This window comes from Alosa alosa, chromosome 8, assembly GCF_017589495.1.
Source record: "Alosa alosa isolate M-15738 ecotype Scorff River chromosome 8, AALO_Geno_1.1, whole genome shotgun sequence".
Taxonomy (NCBI): Eukaryota; Metazoa; Chordata; class Actinopteri; order Clupeiformes; family Clupeidae; genus Alosa; species Alosa alosa.
This window is the reverse complement of record NC_063196.1, coordinates 8,162,969-8,183,668: the sequence shown is the minus strand read 5'-3', so window position 1 is coordinate 8,183,668 and position 20,700 is coordinate 8,162,969. Positions and strand designations below refer to the sequence as shown.

Sequence of the window (20,700 nt, the reverse complement as noted above, 5' to 3'; positions counted from 1 at the left end):
CGTGTTTCCTTACTCTCTGACAACATATGGTGATCATTTTTGGAATGGTTACAGTTTATTTTCCATTATTTCCTACATACTGGACCTCTAACGAGCGCAGCTGGCTTTAGGCCATTATGACATCACAGCCATTCAAGTCTATGGGGGAAAAAATTAGCTTTTTAACATTTATAATCCCCTATTTCTCAAAAAGTATAAACTTTTCAAAAAAATGAGAAACAACAACTCTCTTGCCCCACTCCAGACCTTCAGAACGGTTATTTCAACATGTCTGTACGTTAAGCGATTAGAGCCGCATTCATTTTTGAAAAGGTAAAACGAAAAGGTTATAATAACTAGATGTACCGCAGAGCGGTACAAAAGATGACCGCCGCCCAGTCCAGCACATTTTTTTCAGAAAAATAAGTCACGCTTGTCAAATTGTGTTCATTTCCTACTTTGTTCCTTTTTTGTGTGTTTGTAATTGAGTGTATGTAGGTGTGTTTGTATGTGTGGGTGCATATGTGTGTGTGCGTGCGTGTCGTGTGTGTGCATGTCAGTGTGTGTGCATGTGTAGTGTGTGTGCGCATGTGTGTGTGTCTTTATGTATGTGTACATAAATAAAGCAAATCAGGGAACCACCTACTCTTTGCGATAAGTGCCATGAGATCTTTAACAACCATGGTGAGTCAGGACCTCAATTTAACATTCATGCAAAGGAAAACATCTCCTGCAGTACAGTGTCCCTCTCACTGCAATAGGACATTGGGATTGATATTTGTTTGGTGGCTTATGGCCACAGGGAAGAGTGCCACCTACTGGCCAGCCACCAACACCACTTCCAGCAGGAACCTACTCTTCCAAGGAGGTTTTTTATCCAAGTACTAACTAAGCCCGTTTGCTTCAGTAATTCAGCAAAGTCAGGGTATCTGCTGGCCTGGCTGCTGGCTAAAAACAAAAGGTGAAAGGCATATATGATTCTAACTGTCTCACTGAATTGCATTATGCACACTCAATTGTCACTGGTATCTGCTAGACAACAAGTACCAAAACATGATTAGTTCATAGATTTCACATGTAAAATTCATTTTATACAACCCCAGCCCCATCTTGCCTGTTCATAATTCTGAGAAATTCTTGAATTGTGTGCATGTGTGCGTGTACATGTTTATGTTTATGTGTGTGTGTGTGTGTGTGTGTGTGTGTGCGTGCTTGTGTGTTTGCCTGCGTATGTGTGTTTGTGCATGTGCATGCATGCGTACATATGTCTACTGTGTGAGTATGTGTCATACGTATGATTACTGTGAATGTATGTGTGTGCGTGTGTATCTGTTTATGCACATGTGTGCACATGGAATGGGTTAACATGACCCCTGGAGGCAAACATACGGATAAAATTGGTCATCCTAGGCCCTACGGTTCTCAAGATATTCACAGAAAACTGTGTCTGCCCTACCCTCCTTTCGGGGGGTCCAGTACAGCGGGGGGGGCTACAGATCAAAACAAAAAACGATGGTTCCATGCTATCCATGTGGGGTTACATGCCCACCAAGTTTCGTGTACCCCGGTCTTTCAGTGTCCCGGGAATCCTTGTTGGTGTACGGTCACTAAATGTTAGGGCTGCACGATTATGGCCAAAATGATAATCACGATTATTTTGATCAATATTGAGATCACGATTATTTATCACAATTATTAATTAATTTTAGTGAAAAACATTTTTTTTTTCCCTAAACATAATGGACTTGCTATCTGGCTCACCCAAATTCTTCACCTCACATTTACTCCCCTAAATTACTGCAAATATAGACTTGACTGCGACTTCCAAACTAATTTTTTGTGCGTGCTACTTTGTTAATAGTTGGGGAAACGTTAACAGCCCACCGGGAATCCTCCCAACACTCCCCATTAGCCACTTAAGCTCTGCTTCTTGTTCATGAGTTTAATCATTTAGTCCAGGGGTGTCCAAACTTTTTGACTCAAGGGCCACATTGGGTTTTGAAAATTGGCCGGCGGGCCACACACAAATAATAATAATAATAATAATAATAATAGTAACGTTTTGTATTATTTAAATGACAAAGTAATTTCGTTGTATAAAATTAAATACTGTTGATTTGATGCTGTCACTTTAAGCCAGCTTCACTCAAATATAGCCTATGGATAGTGTGCATGGCTATGCCCTCTCACAGTTTATAAATGGTCAGTAGTGGGAATTACTGTTGCCATCGCGCTCTCTCCCTCTCGTGCACTGTGCACGCCCAAATGCGTTCCCAATTAAATGGAGTAGCATAACATAGTTAGATCTGCTACAATGGAGATAGGCCTACTATGTATCTCGATGTAACAAGTTGTTTTGACATTGTAAACGTTCTCTAAGAAGAGTGTAAAGCAGTTTGCAGTAGTCTAAAGTTAACCATAACGTCGTCCATCGCTAAAAAAAATTAGTGAGCGGCCTATGATAAACTTATGCTCGGCGGGCCAGATTAAAGTGCGTGGCGGGCCGCAGTTTGGGCACCCAGGTTTAGTCATTCGTTGATATATAAAACACTGACGTGTAGGCTACATTTTCATTATTGTTCACTCGTTTTGAGTAGGCTGTGTCTTGAAACGCATATGCCTTGTAGGTTGCACATGTAGCTTATAAAATACATGAATAAAATTCACGGATCCCGTCGTTAGCTCAACTCTTAGTATAGGCTATATCGGAGGAAGCAAACAAGGACTAAAAGTTAACGTGATAAAAAATGCATATGTGGTTTACGTCATGTGATGTGTTTAACAGTATTGAGAGCCCTGCTTTGCTTATGTTTTTGGTTAACTTCACTTCAATCCGAAATATTTTCGAAAAACGGATGATCCGTGTAGAGGGACAAGCTCTTGGCCTTCTGCTGTGCCACACATTTGATTTTTACTACTAACTAGCCTACTAATAATTAACATAATGCTCATCTATTCATAATGCTTAGTCTACAGTGCATCAGGCTGAGCAGTGCAGGGAACAGCTGTCTGCATGCAGTCACATGGTCAGACAGGTGCAAGGAGCGCTTGATTTGTTTTGTAGCTGAGTTCTATGGGTTGCCAGGTTAGTTGTATGGGTAGAGCACGCATTTTTAATATCGCTCGATCACGCAAATTTGATCACGGGAAGCCAAAATTGTGATCGTGATTAAAATTCGATTAATTGTGCAGCCCTACTAAATGTACACATAAATTATTTTATTGTAAGGCCCCCCATGAACGAAAGTTCACAAAACTTGGCATGCATTCGGAGGGTGTCATAATGATCCTACACTTTCAATTTCGTGCAGTTTTGACCATGTCAGCCAGAGATATTGTGATGAAAACACCTAATTTTTGCTTTTTAATTTTTTAACTAGATGGGCTATACATGAAATAAGTGGTAATGGGATGGGTTGACATGCCCCTTAAGACCAACATACAAAAAGGTGGACCTCCTAGGCCCTACGGTTCTCGAGATATTCACAGAAAACTGTCTCCGGCCACCTACAGGCCAATTGGTGTATAGTAACATAAATTAATTTATTGTGTGGCCCCCCATGAACGGCATTCCACGAAACTTGGCGTGCATTCAAAGGGTGTCATAATGATCCTACACTTCCAATTTCGTGCAGTTTTGACTATGTTAGGTCACAGATACCTGTGATTACAACACCTCATTTTTACTTTTTTGTGTTTAACTAGGTGGCGCTATACATGAAATGAGTGGTTATGGAATGGGTTGACATGGCCCCTTGAGATCAACATAGAAAAAAAAAGGTCCTCCTAAACCTTACGGTTCTCGAGATATTCACAGAAAACTGTGTCTGCCCTACCCTCCTTTCGGGGGGTGCAGTCCAGCGGGGGGGCTACAGATCAAAACGAAAAACAATGGTTCCATGCTATCCATGTGGGGTTACATGCCCACCAAGTTTCATCTACCCCGGTCTTTCAGTGTCCCAGGAATCCTTGACGGAAATTTGGACATGCGAAAAAGAAAAAGAAAAAAAAATCTGACTAAACCTATAAACTCCTCCATTGCAAGCGCTAACTGGGTAAGACGTAAACACGGAAGTGACGTAGCCTAGTTCCTGCCTTGACGAGTGACTTGACAGATTGCAATGCGTTTGGCAGATTGAATTTTGCAACACAAAGAGCGTGACCAAAGTGCAATGCAATCACGGGGGGCGCTATTTCTTTTCCATTTGAATAAAATGCCTCAAAACGATGGCAAAACGTTTTGCCCAGAATAATCCAAAATCTTTTCAGGCTGGCATTGACAGTTTTGCCAAAAATGCAATTTTTAAAATGCAATCCTACATTGCACTTTAAATATTAAATTGCAAAAACAATTGACAGTTAAATGATGAAACTGAATATAGCAAATTGAAATGCAAAATGAATTGCCATTTGAATTTTGAAACTGAAGTACCATGGCAAAATGGAATGCAATTCAATCCATGTTTATTCTATTTTTTAACCAAAATTATTGGAATTGATTTTAGGATTTCATTGTCACTTTGCAGATTAAAATACAATTTGTTGGATATTATTGCAAATTGCAATATTAAATTGCATAATGAATTGTCAATTGCATAATGTAATGTCTTTTTGAATTGCATATTGCAGATTGCATTCTCAATTGAATAAAGCTACTTATATGCTTCCATAGAGCTGCACCAATGTTTGTCCTTCTTTTCTCTCATCTTCTCAAAAGAACTCTAGATCTCATTCATAGTGTATATATAATATTTCAGTCTTTTATTTTTTATACATTTACAAAACACTCCAAACACTTGTTTTTTATGGGTGTTGGGAGTATTGTGTGTAGATTGATGAAAAAATGAATTGAATCCATTTTAAGATGAGTCTGAAACATAATGAAATGTGGCAAAAGGGAAGTGCTGTGAATACTTTCTGTATATGTATTTGTCAGTTAATTTTCCTCACGAGCACAAGTCTGTCACACAAAAAAATAAGCCATTTGCCATTTCATTTTCATCACCATCCTTGCCAGATCTTAAAACCGGAACGGCAAAGAAAAGAAATTTCCCTTTTCCTCATGAAATATTTTTGTAGCCAGTAGCCTGTGTGGAGGATGGAGACTGTGGAGGTTGTTGGCCCCATATGCGTGAGCTATGACATGGTTGTCTCTTAGGGCATTTTCAGACCTGTAGTCCAGTTATTCAGTCCGCAGCAGGCAATAAATTGTTACAATGTTGCAAACATTGAGAGTTGTTCGGTTCGGTTTCACATACACATGTTTCTAGGCAAACCAAAATGCGTAGGCGGCCTAAGCACTGAAGTGACACGATCTTGGCTCATTGTTTGCATTTGTGACTTTTGGCAAATTGTGGAGTTTGGAAACGAGTCGTGACTGCAGCTAGCTAGAAAATAATCTGATTTGCGAGGCCATGTAGGCTAGTCAGCCGACCATACACATATGAAACATTGTTTGTATCTCCTCACGCATCCACATTTGTCCATGTTTCACATTATTAGGACCAATTGCACATGGCAATTATTTAGGAAGTGAATAGGAAATTAAATCGACCTAATTTTAACGATCCAGCTCATTACAACTAGACCGTTAAACCTGTTTGTTTCAGGTTTGCTTTCTCACCAGCAGGACCACACCAGAGTTCATTAGATGGTGTCAGGGGCGTCATGCAAGCCAAAATTCAGGGGGCTAGTCAGGCACAGGCAATTTGGGGCAGAGTTTTTTCCCCCTGGAAATTTTGAAATTCTGGCTGCTAAACATACCATTTCAATGCAGTTTGGGAGGGACAGAAATAACTTAGCAGAGCAAGCAGCAACCCTCCTCTATCTGAGGACTAAGCTAGAGTATCTATTTTGTAAGTTAATGTAAAACATATAGTTTGGTGAAAGAACTGTAAGCTCAAATTCAGCTCATTAAAGTGTAAGCTCATTAAAGCATGTTTAGACACACACATTTACACTTAGGCCTACTACACATGATTTTAAAAACAGTAGGCCTACCATTGCAGTTTTTATGATTTGATTGATATGTGACCTAAGAACAATCTTACATTAAAAAAGGTGCTGAGGTCTGACTTTGTGGTGCTCAGAAATTAAATTATTTTAATCTTAATTCATGTGATGAAGGACTTTGAAAGAAGTTTGACAGGTTTCAGTGCTGAGTAAGGTTAACACTAAATATTTGAATATTTTACTACTAGTAATATATTTTTCATTACCATTATGGCAAGCAATAGGCTACCTCATTTGTAAGTTGCTACCTGCAAATCATGAGCAAGTGACCTGATAATAACCTAAGTTATGAGCACATGAGAGAGACTATTATACTTTCTTGCCCTCTACATCACGGTAATAGCCAGGGGCGTCACTAGACCTTATTCACTTAGGTTATTCACTTAGTAAAAGTCTCCAGTGCCCCAGTACAATTCTAGCGCTGCTCTGGAAATGGCATTCATGAGCGCATCTCCGTGCCTGCTTAGTCATGACTCGAGCCTGTCACTTACCAGCCAATAAAAAAAACAAGGAAAAAGAAAGGGGCCATAATAGCCAATCAGGAAATAGCACCTCTGTAGCTGGGTAAGATTGAACGCAACGACCAATGAAAATCGTTCACATCATTCTTCCGAGTATTTCATCCGCTGGAGCTCGTCATATCACTTTGAGCACAGAGTCAGGGATGGATTACTGCACGGGCCTACCGGGCCCAGGCCCAGGGGCCCAAGGGGTCAGGGAGCCCTGAAGCCCAAGTCTTTGCATGGAATCATTGCCTCAATATCAACAAATCAGGATGAAGGCTATGAATCTGATTAAATTTAGTACTGGCCATCCCCAAAATGCACCAGAATACAGGAAATCACATAAAAAAAAATGTAAACATTTCTGGGGGAGGACCCCCAAACCCCCCCTCCCACATATACGACAATAAGTGGGGGGCCCTTAATACATCTGGGCCCAGGGGCCCGAAAGTTCATAATCCGCCCATGCACAGAGTAGGTCGTCCCCTGTTTTAATGTTACAACAAATTCACAACTTGTTTGACAGAAAACATGACAAGTTGATCGCTGTTAGAGAATGTTGCCCACATAATTAGCATCTGTTTTTCAATGCTTAGCGTCGTAGCCTAAATTTAGCAACAGTTTCCCAGCTTGTGCTCTCTCCCGCACACACACACTCACACCATGTGTATAGGCTGCATGCACACATGCGGACAATTAATAATGATTTATACGTATACTGGAGAGAGAGAGAGTCCTGTAAATGTAGCCTATACTGTTTGTGAAGCTGTCCTACTGTAAAACTAAACATAGCCTTCTGATAAACTATTCAGAGATGGACATCAGACAATTCTTCCTGAACAGAGGGAAAGGAACAGTGAGGAGAGATGAGGAGGACGAGGGAGGTATGATAATTGCCCACATTAAAGGTAACATTTATGCTGGTAATAGCCAGTGCTGTGATTTGATCAGTGGTTTAATGGCAAACTTAAATAAGTTTGCTGCATTTGTAAATGTAGCCTATAATAATCTACACAGAATCACTAGATTATTAGGCTATATTTGCAAATTATCACCAAAAGTCAGTATGAAGGCTTTAGTAGGCTATTTAAGATACAACTGCAGTATTGCCAGGATGACTACAGGACCGTTGTCTGGGAGGGAAGTATATCTCAATTTTGACTAAAAATAAGCTTCCCTTGTGTAGGAAAGCCTATTAAATTCATGCAGTGAGTATACAGTAGGCCTACTTATGCCTATGTGTTTGGATGTTGCTGCAGTGGCTGCTACAACAATTGAGGGAGAGAGTGCTGGAGGAGAAGGAGAAGGAAAAGAAGGTCGAAAAGAAAAGAGAGGGGAGAAAGAGCACAGGCTGGGCAGTCCAGTACCAGACAGGAGGAGGAGGAGGAGGAGAGAGACAATGGATGAGGACATGATGGGGGCTAGACGTAAAAGCCACTTATTTCTTTTTTACATTTTTTTTATGTATTGGGAGTTGGGGGCCTGTGCCCCAGCAAAGCTCTAGGTCTAGAATCGCCCCTGGTCGATCCTATTTAGGCTATATAAAACAACTTTAGGCCTCCTTTTTAACGGGTAGCCTCAGGGGTGCAGGAGATATTTTGAAAGTGAGGGGGATCAAATTGTGAACACAAACCCATAGTGAGATCAGATTTCCAGATATCGGATTGCCACCTCTGGCCCACTTTCGACCATAAACTTGCCAGAATATTAAGATAATACCATTGATTGTTTTCAAAATATTTTTTGATAAAAATGGTCAAAACTGTGAGATGAGCACAACACCAGATCTGCCCTCAGACCAGCTTCTTGCTATGTGCAATTCTACTTTTATTTATTTATTTTAGATTTATTTCACACTATTTGGGCCAATGGTAGAATACTCTAAAAGCAACATGGGATGTTGATATTTTATGAAGCCATGAATGAATCATCATGCCTATGATCCAAACACAGACTACATGATCAAATTAGTTAGTTAGGCCTATACTTAAATTGTCTGGTATAAACCAAATCAACTCTCCACTATGTGTTTGCAGTTAATATTTATGCAACGTTAGAACATGTTGGCTTAACATGTTACCAGTCCAGAACACACAGTAAATTGCAACAGAAAGTTGACTTTATAATCAACTTCTATTTGTTCCAACAGCATTTAAACAAAGCATTTATAAAATTAAAAAATAAATACTGTTACTGTAGTAACTGTAGGCCTACCACATTATCCCAAGCTTCAAAGAACTCCCCACGTCTGTGATAGGCAGACGTGACACTGCTAAATTCTCAGCTTATTTATACCCCACACTGAACACATAAATCCTCAAATTATGCCCGGGATTGATTCTATGTATAGCCGGACAAATAATGGCAGGTTCCCACAAGACGGGGTAACAATTGCCTATACCAACAATTGCCATCAGTCCACCAGCACTAGAAGACATTGTTTCGATTTCAGTCAATGAAATAACACCTCTTCTTAATATTTTATTATATTGTTGGTTGGATTAATAGCCTACGGTTGGCAAAGAAAAGTCGTTTTCCTACCATGGGTCTCCAACACACGTTCTCAAGCTCACTCTCTTGCTGCCCCTTTCGAGGTAATTGCCAGGCTGAAGCCTGGCTACTACATTTAAACACAATTGTTGCGCGACTCAAGGCATTCCAGCCTACGAATTTAATAAAAAGTACTAAATCATGCATATTTAAACAATAACTCAATTTAGGCTACTTAGCTACGCAAAAAGGTTTCTATTAGGCTACAGCACAACAATGAATGGCTGCCTTGTCTCGCAATAAACAGCTGCATTTGTTTCACTTCAATGTCACAATCCCGACACTTTTTCAACTGCATGAAACATAACAGTGAACCATCAAATATCTCCCAGATTTCAGTGCCCATCAGTCTCAACATTTAGCAATATAATCAAACAGTCCAAAAGTAAATTAAATCCCAAACCAAACCGAAAATGTTATGCTTTTGATAGCCTACGGTATGCCGCTCCAAACTAAACGCATGTCTAAATGCAGGTTAGAAATTTAAAAAGCCTGCCTCGAAAAGGCCTACCAGCTTGCCTCAAATATCAGCAAAGATGCTGTGCTTTGCAGAAGACCCCAGCCATAATTTGAGGATTTACGCTAAGAAAGTAGCCTGGATTATTTTATGATGGTTGTTAGTAGACAAACTGGCTTCAGATATCCAACAGAGTGAATATGAGATTGTGCAGTCTTACAGTACTGTAGATGGCTGTGGTTAGTGATGTGATGCTGTTAATGGGGAGTTTTAGTTAGCGCAAACCCTATAGGTTATTATTTATTTAGCGTAGGCCTACCTATAAGGCTTTTTTTCCTTATCAAAAGTGAGGGGGACGATGGCGTCTCTTCAGCAATGCGGGGGACATATCCCCCACGTCCCCCGTGCCTCCTGCGCCCTTGGGTAGCCTATCCCTTTTCACTACATGAATTAGCTGCCAGATACAGTGAATAGAACAAGTGGAGAAACATCCATGCCTTGGTACAGTAGGCCTAATGTTATTAGGTTGGATTTTGTAGTCACTGCAAATTTAACACCCTCGTTTCTATGAAACTTTAAACAATTGAACCACAAATATTTGTACAATTTGTAAGAGTAGCCTAGGCTACGTTACACTGACACCATGTAGGCTAACGTTAATGTAATGCTCTGAAATTCGCGGCAAAACGCGGAAAATCAAATCCATAGTTCTAACTTTTTGATCACCAAGTCAAAATTTCCTGGTCAACCACAAATAATTCCACTACTTTTTATTGCTTAGCTAGACTACTTACCACTTTAACACCATTGACTGTATCTGTTTAAACTGTTACTGTAACAGTTCAACTGTTCAAAGTGTAGCCTAAAGTTAACTGTAACAGTTCAACACAAGCAAAACATTGCGAGCTCAATGCGCGTGTGAGTTGTTACGGGAACATACACAGACACCACTTTTAGGAAAAGGGCTGATGTTGACCGGTCTTCAGCTATTTTGCTATGGTTTATTACACATCCAGAAGAATACAGAAGAAGAATAGGCTCTGGCTTATTATGGAGCATAATAGGAACAAAGTTATGATCAAAAAAATTATCAGGGAAGAAAAATCCGAGGGGGCACGTGCCCCCTTTATTTTAATGGTCATGACGCCACTGGATGGTGCGGACCAGAGCCATAGAAAAGAGAGTTGCGACACTCTTTGAAGTCGCCGACACGCGGTCACGTGGTTCACGTACGCTTCAACAGTTCCAAACAGCTCTTTGCGTGTCGTGTTATTTCAATGGGATAGACAGCAGCGAGTGCGTTATTGAACGGGAAACATTACAACAAACCAAAAAACGAGTGTTAGCATGCTTACATTATAGTGTCAATTATATATTGCGAGTATAATTAGTTTGCAACATCAATCTAAAATATGTTCTTTGTAGTTCTAACATTGAACATTTGTTTCTTGCTGGACATGAGCTGTTATTGGATTCCTACATTTGCCTGTATCACGCTACATATACTTTACTTACATTGTCAAAACGTAGGCTATGCATTTTGTATCCTTTTTGTGTGTGGACATTAGATCCAGTGTCCTGCCCCCAAATCTACCACACAACTTTGATCATTGTAGCCTATAAGACTAGCAATAAACGTCTATCAAATATATGAATGGCATTCAGTAGCCTAACTAGCTCCTATATCATTGAAATGTATAGTCTGGAATCGAACCATTCACCTCGCTTAATCCAAGGGGTGGGCAGAGAATTGTCTTTCAAAGTTGACGCCAACGCCGATTCAAACAACTGCTCTTCGTTCGCCATAGCCACCTTCCTTGTTGTTCACCGTCGCAGGACTGTCGTTATCCTGTTAAGCCCGCCTTAAGACTTTCTAACAAAATAGAGCACTGTGATTGGATGACGTCCACGGCGTCAGCCAATAGAAATCCCTATGGTTTGATACTAGACGTACAGGCTGAGCAAGTTAATTTGCCGCCGCTAGGGTGCGTCTATATTTCTAGGCTATAGCCTAACAGCTTAAATTTTAAAAGTTTGATCAATGCATTAAATCTGTTCAGTTCTTTTAGAGAAATAGCATAACGGTGGCCACCACACAGCCTTGGTAACATTTTAAGACTAAGCCATAAACATGTCAAAAACACATAGGCTAAATAAGAATCAATAACAACTTAAATGTGAAAAATGTGATTAATACTGCAAGATAAGACACCCACTGTTTCAATAACACACTTGTAACTCAATAAGCAATCAACTATTTCAATAAAATACTTATAACTTAAATTTCAGCCGGCTGGTGAGACTACAGCATGAAAAGGATGACTGATACATGTTAGGTTTTCAATAGAATTTGTATTAAGTTTTTAATGTGTGTTTAAAACAAGAACAGGAACAAATGCAAAAAAGACTGGGAGGAAGGTATGGAGACACTGCAAGATAAAAAGGAGGTCTGACACTCATTTAGGTTTCCAACCAACATTTGGCTGGAGTCGGGAGTGTTATGGGAGGTGTGGAAGATGCTGGATCAACACAACTCCATTTGTGGAAGGGCCCCATCGTGTGGACCTCAAACATAAAAAATGAAATTATCTGACCATTCCAGTCATATATCGCAAACCCTTCTTGTCCTCTGCATCCTTAGGCCTATAAACATAATAAAAACCTGTTGACAACCAACCTATCATCTAAAGTTGCTCTACTACAATAGGCTAACCAAATGTGTTTTGTCTGAAATTCATTATTGACTTAGGAACATTATCTTTAAGCTAGCCTCTCTCCACATCAAGGTTTGCAGGCTAACTTTTGGCTTTAAAATTTCGGTCAACATTTAAGCAATAAATATCAGTTAAACAAGCAGCACAAAAACCTCAAAGAACAATACCAGTATCTACTAGTGCAATTGGTATAGGAAATGCATATGCCAATTAAAAAAACGTCGTACTTTCATCTACTTACCACTGAAAATATCAGGCAGAAAGCAATGGAAGTGAATGGGGCTAAAGCCGTCAATGTCAAAGTTAGGAACTTTTGAGCTCTGCATAACCGCCATTGTTTCCTATGGAAGTCTATGGGAGTGTCGCCACTCTGTTTTTCTACCGCTCTGGTGCGGACCAAGACCACCTCTTTTTGGAAGTCTCGGACCGATCAATTTGGTGCGCACCTGACTGTGATTGTTGCATTCGGCCCGACACAAACAAACTGAAACAAGGGCTCAAACGCACTCGTGTTGCCACGATAGTCAGGATAAGTCGAGCAACGAGTAAGAATGAACAGGTATGATAAGGGATCAGATTCCAAAAATAATTCGGTGGAAATGCATGGATTCCAGTTTCTTCCAGTAGCAGCAACTGGAATCCATGCATTTCCACTGAATTATTTTGGAATCTGATCCTTATCATACCTGTTCATTCTACTCGTTGCTTGACTTATCGTGACTAAATTCAAGATGGCTGCAAACGCTAAACTTCGTGAAGATACTGTCTGTATAAATCGTCTTGTAAGTAAACTACCAGTGCTTTTTCAAAGTTCTCAATGTCTCGTTTTAAATGTCAGGGCCCTCAGAAGTCTACCAATGAAGTGTGGAGATACATTGAGCCTCGTAAATGGGTGTAAAACAGTGATTTATTTGCATGGCTAGCCCGATGCCGAAGCACCACTATTGAAAAAGCTGTTGGTAGCATCGGCTAACTTGCGCCAGATTTTGGAGTGCAGGGGACAAGCCGAGATGGGCTATGAGACATACGTTCACACTCGGTATCATGTTTCAATACACTTTAGGTCAATATCACACCGGAATTCTCCTTTAAGAAACCAAGCTAAACAAATACAGGGCTCACAATAAAACGGTCAAGCAAACACATTGTTCAAGAGACTATCAAACCACATTACAAAAACAAACTTCACCCAAGGGTAGGCTACTTACCATTTCAACAGCAACAAAGCCAAGTTGGCGTCCGTTTTGCAGTCTTCTTCGAAACTACAATCTGACTACATTTTCGAGGCGCAATTGGATACTTCCGCTGAGTCACATCCGGATTTCCTCGGACCGGGAACAGAAAGTTGCATATTCGTTTTTTACGCGGAGAAGTGATAGGGGGAGACGAAGCACCAGAAAGTGTTGTAAAACCATCAGAACGACTCTGCATAATTAAGGTCATTTTTGATCAAATTGTTGCATAGTGCTTCTTTAATATTTATTTTATTAGCAGAAGGGAAATAGGGCTGCACAATATCGCAACACAATTTGAACCAATGCAATTTTCTAATCGCAAAGGCTATACTTAATCATGCATGGCTAATCTTGTCACATTTATGATTTTTATATTCATACCACCCTTTTTGTGTGACAGACTGTGAAGCTCACCACTAGGAAGTATTCTGCTTCTCATGCACTAGGCATGTTCACCCATCAGAAGTGGCATAAATTAAAGAGACATTTGGAATATTGAAGTATTTCTTGACAATGAATAATATTCAAAGATCACATATCTGTCAGAAAAATCTAACTAGACATTTTTTACAAATCGTGCAGCCCTAAAGGAAAAGACAATATTATTCAGATTTGACCTTCTTTTTGAATAAAACTGAGAGACATTTTTTGATTGCCAGGAACATAATCAATAGTATGAGCAGCAGAGCCATGAGCAGAGTCAGAATGACGTCTATAGAATAATAAGCGATCCAGGACATTCTGAAGGACTGAGTGCGCAGGTGAGGGGCTCCTCCGTTCCTCATGACGAACTCGATCCAGAAAACTGCCCGGTCCAGAGGCTTCATGGGCTGGTCATGGTGGATCCTGGAGAGCCTCTGCATGTTCTCCTTGTAGGACGGCTCATAGAGCACTTCCTCTAGCGCCTCCTTAAACACTGCTCTGTCTAGAGTACAAAAGTCTACTACCTTAGCGGTTCCTCTTGCCTCCATTTTGAAAAGATTATCAGGCTGATCTAATATCAGAGGCAGGCCCACTATCGGGACACCATGGTAGATTGCTTCTTGCACACCATTGGTGCCCCCGTGGGCTACAAATACTTTAGTCTTTGGGTGCCCCAGCAGGTCATTTTGGGGCATCCAGCCCACCAATAAGGTGTTGTTGCCAAGAGTCGAGGGCTTGGCACCCTCATGTCTCCAGATGACCTTTTGCGGAAGCTGAGCAAAAGCTGCTGCAATGTTCTCCGTAGTATCACTTGGAAGCTCGCCAAACAAAGTTCCAAGGGACATGACTATGACCCCATGTTCCCCTGAGCTTTGGACAAACTCTTCCAGATCAGCAGGAAGTGGTTTAGCAGGCTTGCATTGGAAGCCACTCATGTAGACCACATTAGGCATGGTTGGGCGTGGAAAGTCAAATGTGAAGTCATTCCTCATGAGCCAGATATCAGCATCCTGAAACAGGGAGAAGTAGTCGACGTCAGGGCCAAAAAACCTTTTGCAAAAAGCTGTGTAGTGAGAAGAAACCATCATTGGCCATTGAATAGAGCCCACGGTCCAAGCCAGCACATTCTGAAGTCTCTGGGAGAAAGTCATTTTGTCCGTCAGCTCCGTTCTTGGGTAGGGGACATATGACAGAGGGGAGGGCGCAATAGCATAGTGGGCCTCTCCGTGGACCGTCCACCTCACGTTAAACACCAACGGAAGACCAAGACGTCGCGCCAAAAAGACTCCGTTACCCATGCCTGGATCAGTAAGGACGACATCAAACTTGGCATCTGTAAGCGATTTCATGAGAGCCTCGTCTTGAAACATTATTGTCAACATCTCACACATTTGTCTATGCATCTCTGAGAACTGGCGTATTAATTCTAACTCAAACATCATACGACTCCAAAACTTTTGTTCTTTCCGTATCTGCAGCAGTCTCTTCACAAAGGAGCCGAAGAACTCCTCATCAAAGCCTCCAGCGGATGGGATAGTGATGGACGTGTAATGGGGAGACTCCTCTTTAATGTACCAGCTGTCTGAGGGTCGCACTACGGTAATGTTGTGCCCCCGAGAATGAAGCTCTTCAATAATGACCTTCATGTTCACCCAGTGGCTGCCATCTGCCGGGAACACCAGAACTTTACCCCCAGAACTCATGGACAGAGTGACCGACAGCACCAAGGCTGTCCAGGTAATGTGATGCATCTTAACCAATCTGAAAGAAAAGAACAGAGCCAGTCACTGTGTGGCCTGCTAATATTGTCAAACTTCCCTGATTCAAACGTTACTCTTTGTAAGTTAATTTTTGCTTGTTATGTTAAACCAGCTGTTGGGCTATGAATTAAATAAATAAATGAAGCCTTTATTGCCCCGGACCTAAGGAACTATTTGTCTTGTACTCAAGGGAGACACGTTGAACCTTTAAGCACAGACAACAGTAAATAACAATACAACAACACCCAACAACATTAAGACATACGGGACAAAGAAACAACAACAACATTACATTTATATAGCGCTTTTCTCAAATTGCTTCACAGTAAAGGGGGGGACCACCAATGGCAATGTGTAGCATCAAACAGAACATTTGAAGTGATTTAAAACTATATCATATAAAAATAACTATGGTGGTAGCATATAATCATCAGTCCAATATCTAAGAAGTACATAAATACACTGCAAAAACTGCTTATCTAATGAAATCTAACCTACTAATAAGTGTTATTCATCTTATATCAAGATCAAAACAAATCTAGTTTTCATTGTTTTCAGTATAAAAAGACCTAGCGCCTTTTCGTAAAATCATTTGACTTAATTTCAGAAGAGTTTGACTTATTAATAAATAGTGCATTATTGTGTCTATGTGCCTGTGGCTGACCTGTTAAGTAGTTGAATGCTCCTTTTTTTTTTTTTTGGGGTTGTTTTAATGGACTCTCCCTAGAGTTGCAAAGTATTTATATTTTATCTTGTAAAACCACCATTGTACAGTAAATACTTCCCAAGCCAGAGGACTAGCAACAGGCGAAGACAATCTCCAAGTATCTAACCAGGTATCTGACCAGGTAATGTTTCACGATTCTCGTGAGATGTTACTGGGGCGCCAACAGCCAAATTGCAAGGCTGGTTTTCTGCCTGCGGGGCACTACCAGCTATGGTGCGTGATTCTTCCTATTGCAAGTTTGTTTACAATGAAATATTACTTTGAAGCTGTGATATTTAGGTAACAAACTTGCATAGGATGCCTTTAAACCAACTTCCCTTATCAAGACTAAACACTTGAAGAGTGGGAATGTACAGTATAGAGAAAATGTAACTTAAGCCATATGCATGGCAAAAGCGAGTAATACTATAAAAGCATTTACCCAATTGAAGGTACACTATGCAAGTTTTTTACCTTTATAAATCTAATTTGATAATAAATGAACTTATAATAGGTGAGTCGTTCGCTTAGCATAGCAATACAGCATAGACGTAGCGAGTCGCTACCGAGAAAATCAGCCTAGCTGGTTTCGTGAATTTGCGAGAATCGTGAAACATTACCTTGTCAGTAGATATAGATCTTTGGAGATAGTTTTTGCCTGTTGTTAATCCTTCACCTCAACAACAAAAGCATTTTTATTGTGTAGGGGGGAATAAGTCATGAGAAGTTTGCTATTTACAACAGCAGAGTAAAATATAAATATATCGTGACTCTAGAAGGAGCTCTACAGTCGCCCAAAATACCTAAACCTGCATAGTGTACCTTTAATCGTTAGTTTCATCAAAATGTTTGCTGTTCAGTCTGTCCATCTTAAGCAGTTTAAATGCCTAAATACATCTTTGCAGCAGCCAAAGTAAAATCCAGGATGAAACATCCCACTATATACCACTCACCCGGCAGGGGACAGTCTGAATAGAGGGAAAGAGTAATTCAGGGTGGACTGAAGTCATGTAACAGATGAAAACCTTGCTACATACCTTGAATAAACCACTCCCAGTTACGACATGATCTCTGGACCTTGCTATATCTACAGTGGAAAACAGAGCCAAAGTTTGCCTGTGCTGCTCGGGTAGACTAATCTGTCACCTAAGGCAATAAATGTGTCCATTCTCAATGAAGGCAATTGCTGAAAATGTGTTTTTGATAAACAAATGGCTAGAATGTGCTTTTGTTAAGCAAATGGCTAAAATGTGCTTTTGTTAAAAGAAGACTGAAAAGAGCTTCCTGCATTCATGTGTTCTTTTTATTTTTTTTCCTTTTCGTACTTTGCCCTCTTTGACAGATTTAGTGTGAGGCAGAGAGTCACCATAAAGTAAGTTGAACGAGGTTTGCATTCACCAGTTGTGAGGGAATAATATGTTCAGGTAAAAACCCATGTAGAGAATTATTGAGAATATAATGAGTGAAATTACAAAAATGCCCACAATATGTTCTTCATATTGAGTATATTTTTGCTGCATTCCTTTAGACTTAATAAATAAAAAAAAATACATAACACTGTAAACAACATAAATAATGAACAATATAACTTTGGCAGATGCGATGTGCACCCTGGTGTCAATATGCAACAATGCTATTTGTACCTGAAGTGATGGGGATAGCCTGTGTAGGTATTTACACCTGAGTGTACATAGCTTGGAATAGCAGAATACTGGTGTCTGTAGCACCGGCATACTGTACAGTATACTGCATTTCTACGATGCACTTACCCAGCCCAGGTCTGAGGTCAGCTGGAGGAAGTTCCGGCACTATGGATCCCGTCTGAGCAGATGTTACAACTATGAACTTATATAGTAATTTTGTCGACACAGAAAACTCTGTGGACTATGGGACACAAAAACATTCCCACTTTTCAGTGTACAGTACAGAAGGGTGTGATTGTGTAATGACCGCTAGGGAAACAAAGATCCGCCTGCTCTGCAGTGTTAGACTCTCATGGGCAGGATGTAATTTGATACCCAAGGCCAGAAATGTGCATTATCTTAACTCCTAGCAAATACCACTGCTAGCAAGAATGTCTTAGAATACTGACCCATGAAAACTGTTTCACTTGCGATCAGCCTGAGCACTGTAAATAAGTATTATTTAGTATTTGGTCTGTATCAGAGATGTTACAGTATAATGAGGAGACACAACACTCAAAGAATCCTCCAATGTGTGGGGTTAGTTAGCCTTATAGAGATTTGGGCTGACTGACCACCCCTGATCTGTGATAAACCAGTTTGCAGCAGTCTGCATAGTTGTTTGTCTGCTGTCTATAGTGTCAGGCAACTCCCTCACATGGATCCCAGCTCTTGTTCTTTGGCAGCCCATCAATAAGCAGTCAATACATGTCACATGTCCGTTAGCACCACCACATGCCAGGCTCATCGACAGATGCCCTCATCCAGGGTGATACCCACTCTTCAGATGCCCATACACTCTCTCAGAGGACAGCCATGACAAATTCATCAAATGCAAAAGTTCATAAATGGATATTTATGTGAGGCATTTTCCAACGGCTATATTTTGGCAACAAACTAAGGGGAGGCTGTAGTTCTAACCAAGGGAGTGTGTGGATCCAACAAGCAGGTAAGGTTCTAACCAGATGAACTGTAGCTCTGATTTTTCTGCAATTTGAATTGTGTATTTTCTTTCCATCATTTTCAATTTGTTCAGTAGATCATGCCAGTGGGTTTCTCTAAAATTCTCTAAATTACCATATAATGAAGTTTAACAAAGAAAGAACCACCTTACTGGGAAAGATGTCTTTAAAGAGGCACACAGTTGATGTAATCTGTATACTTAATTTAATTGATATTCTGTGAATGTGCTGTTCCATGACACCTGTATCTACATTATATGGACCATCTATAGCATTGTGTATTAAGGGGATGATATAACGATAAAGGTTTCAAAAACGCAAGGTTATTTACTCAATTCTAAGATGCAAGTCTAATACTGATGTCATCAGTGCAGTTGGTTGTTTTCAAAAGCACTCCTAACCCTACTCCCCTGTCTATCATGTATAAAGCCTGACACATGTCAGATGAGTGGTTGTAATTAGTTCTTGGGTTTGAATTTGTAAGTCGCTGTGAACAGTAAAATTGTCAGATGGATCTGCAAAGCAATTTAAATGCTTGGGTTTGTTGTTACAGTAGTTTGGGTTTACCCAGGCTCCAGCATTCAAACGAGACAATCATCAGAAATATTCAGCCAAAATAATTGAAAACAATAATGTCCCAAAATGTCCCTAGGACACATGCAAAAAGCATTTTGATTGCTCTGATATTAAAGGTGCAGTCAGGGATTGCACAGGAAGTCGCGCTAGTTTGTGTTTATATTTAAATGTATTAGCAGACACGTTTGTGCAAGAAAACATACATTATATTTTAACCAAGGACCAAACTAAACAGGCCAGAGAGGTACTGTAGCTCTGCCTTCCGTATTCCCAGAGACATTCCATGCAGGGTTTTGTTTTTGTTTGGGGGACAGGCTGCCCCCACTTTGTTTGTTTCCAGTTTTCAGAGCCTGGGCTGCCTACAGAGACCGGGCTTTTTTTAGTAGTGTGCTTACGGAATGGGCAGCTAGCGGTCGTGGGGAGATGATTGCTGAATGTGACAAAAAAATGTATGGGCTTGAAATTATGTAAAATCTACACCTTTAATAAAAGCTTTTCCATTAATTATTTAGAAATTTTATGAATAATTTTGGACATGGCATTTTTCATCTGTATCCTTAGGACACTGTTTTACTATCTCTTGACATGTGTCAATGACATTTCCAGTCAGAAGAATCCTATGGTCAAATAAAAATGTACTTTAAATCAACTTTTGTCAGGGGTTTATGAATACTTCTGGGCGTTTCACCGACCCAGTGCATCATGGGAACCCTGGTGGTGGAGGTCTGCCCAGCTCTGGGATGGGAAGTGGCAGCCTTCACTCATCAGTGGAGAGCGTGGGGGCAGAAGATTCGCCCCACCCAGCCCTCTCTGCCAGACAGGACCCCCCTGGACAGGAGCATCCTGCTGCCGAGCCCCTCCCCCGCCACAGCAAGATGCAGTGGGAGGGAGCCTGTCACCATGGAGACTGCCTCAGCAACCGCCTCCAGCTTATGTCTCTGGTCCGGTGCCAGGTCATGACCACTCCCACTAAGCGTCTCAGGAAAGACCACTCCCCCTACCCATCAGCCCCGGCAGTATTCCACGCCCATCAGCATATCCCTGAGTTCCACCAGTGTAACAGGCATGTACACATGGCAGGATTGGCATGTGTGTGTGTGTGTGTGTTTGTATGTTTCTGTGTTTGTCAAGATTATATAAT

The 20,700-nt window shown here is 40.7% G+C and overlaps 1 protein-coding gene across 3 annotated transcripts; it reads right to left on the bottom strand.

Annotated features, from left to right (window-relative positions):
- Nucleotides 1-13,683: 13,683 nt before the first annotated feature.
- LOC125299822 (UDP-glucuronosyltransferase 2A1-like) lies at nt 13,684-18,254 on the bottom strand. 3 transcript variants are annotated; one of them, XM_048251285.1, is made up of 2 exons: nt 18,109-18,254; nt 13,684-15,634 (listed from the first exon to the last, which is right to left on the bottom strand). In XM_048251285.1, exon 2 carries the CDS (start codon nt 15,622-15,624, stop codon nt 14,053-14,055), a length of 1,572 nt encoding a protein of 523 aa, XP_048107242.1. In that variant the 5' UTR covers nt 15,625-15,634; nt 18,109-18,254; the 3' UTR covers nt 13,684-14,052. The 3 variants fall into 3 exon arrangements, with proteins under 3 accessions (XP_048107242.1, XP_048107243.1, XP_048107244.1); XM_048251286.1 differs by lacking the exon at nt 18,109-18,254 and adding an exon at nt 17,293-17,347; XM_048251287.1 differs by lacking the exon at nt 18,109-18,254 and adding an exon at nt 17,162-17,241.
- Nucleotides 18,255-20,700: the final 2,446 nt, after the last annotated feature.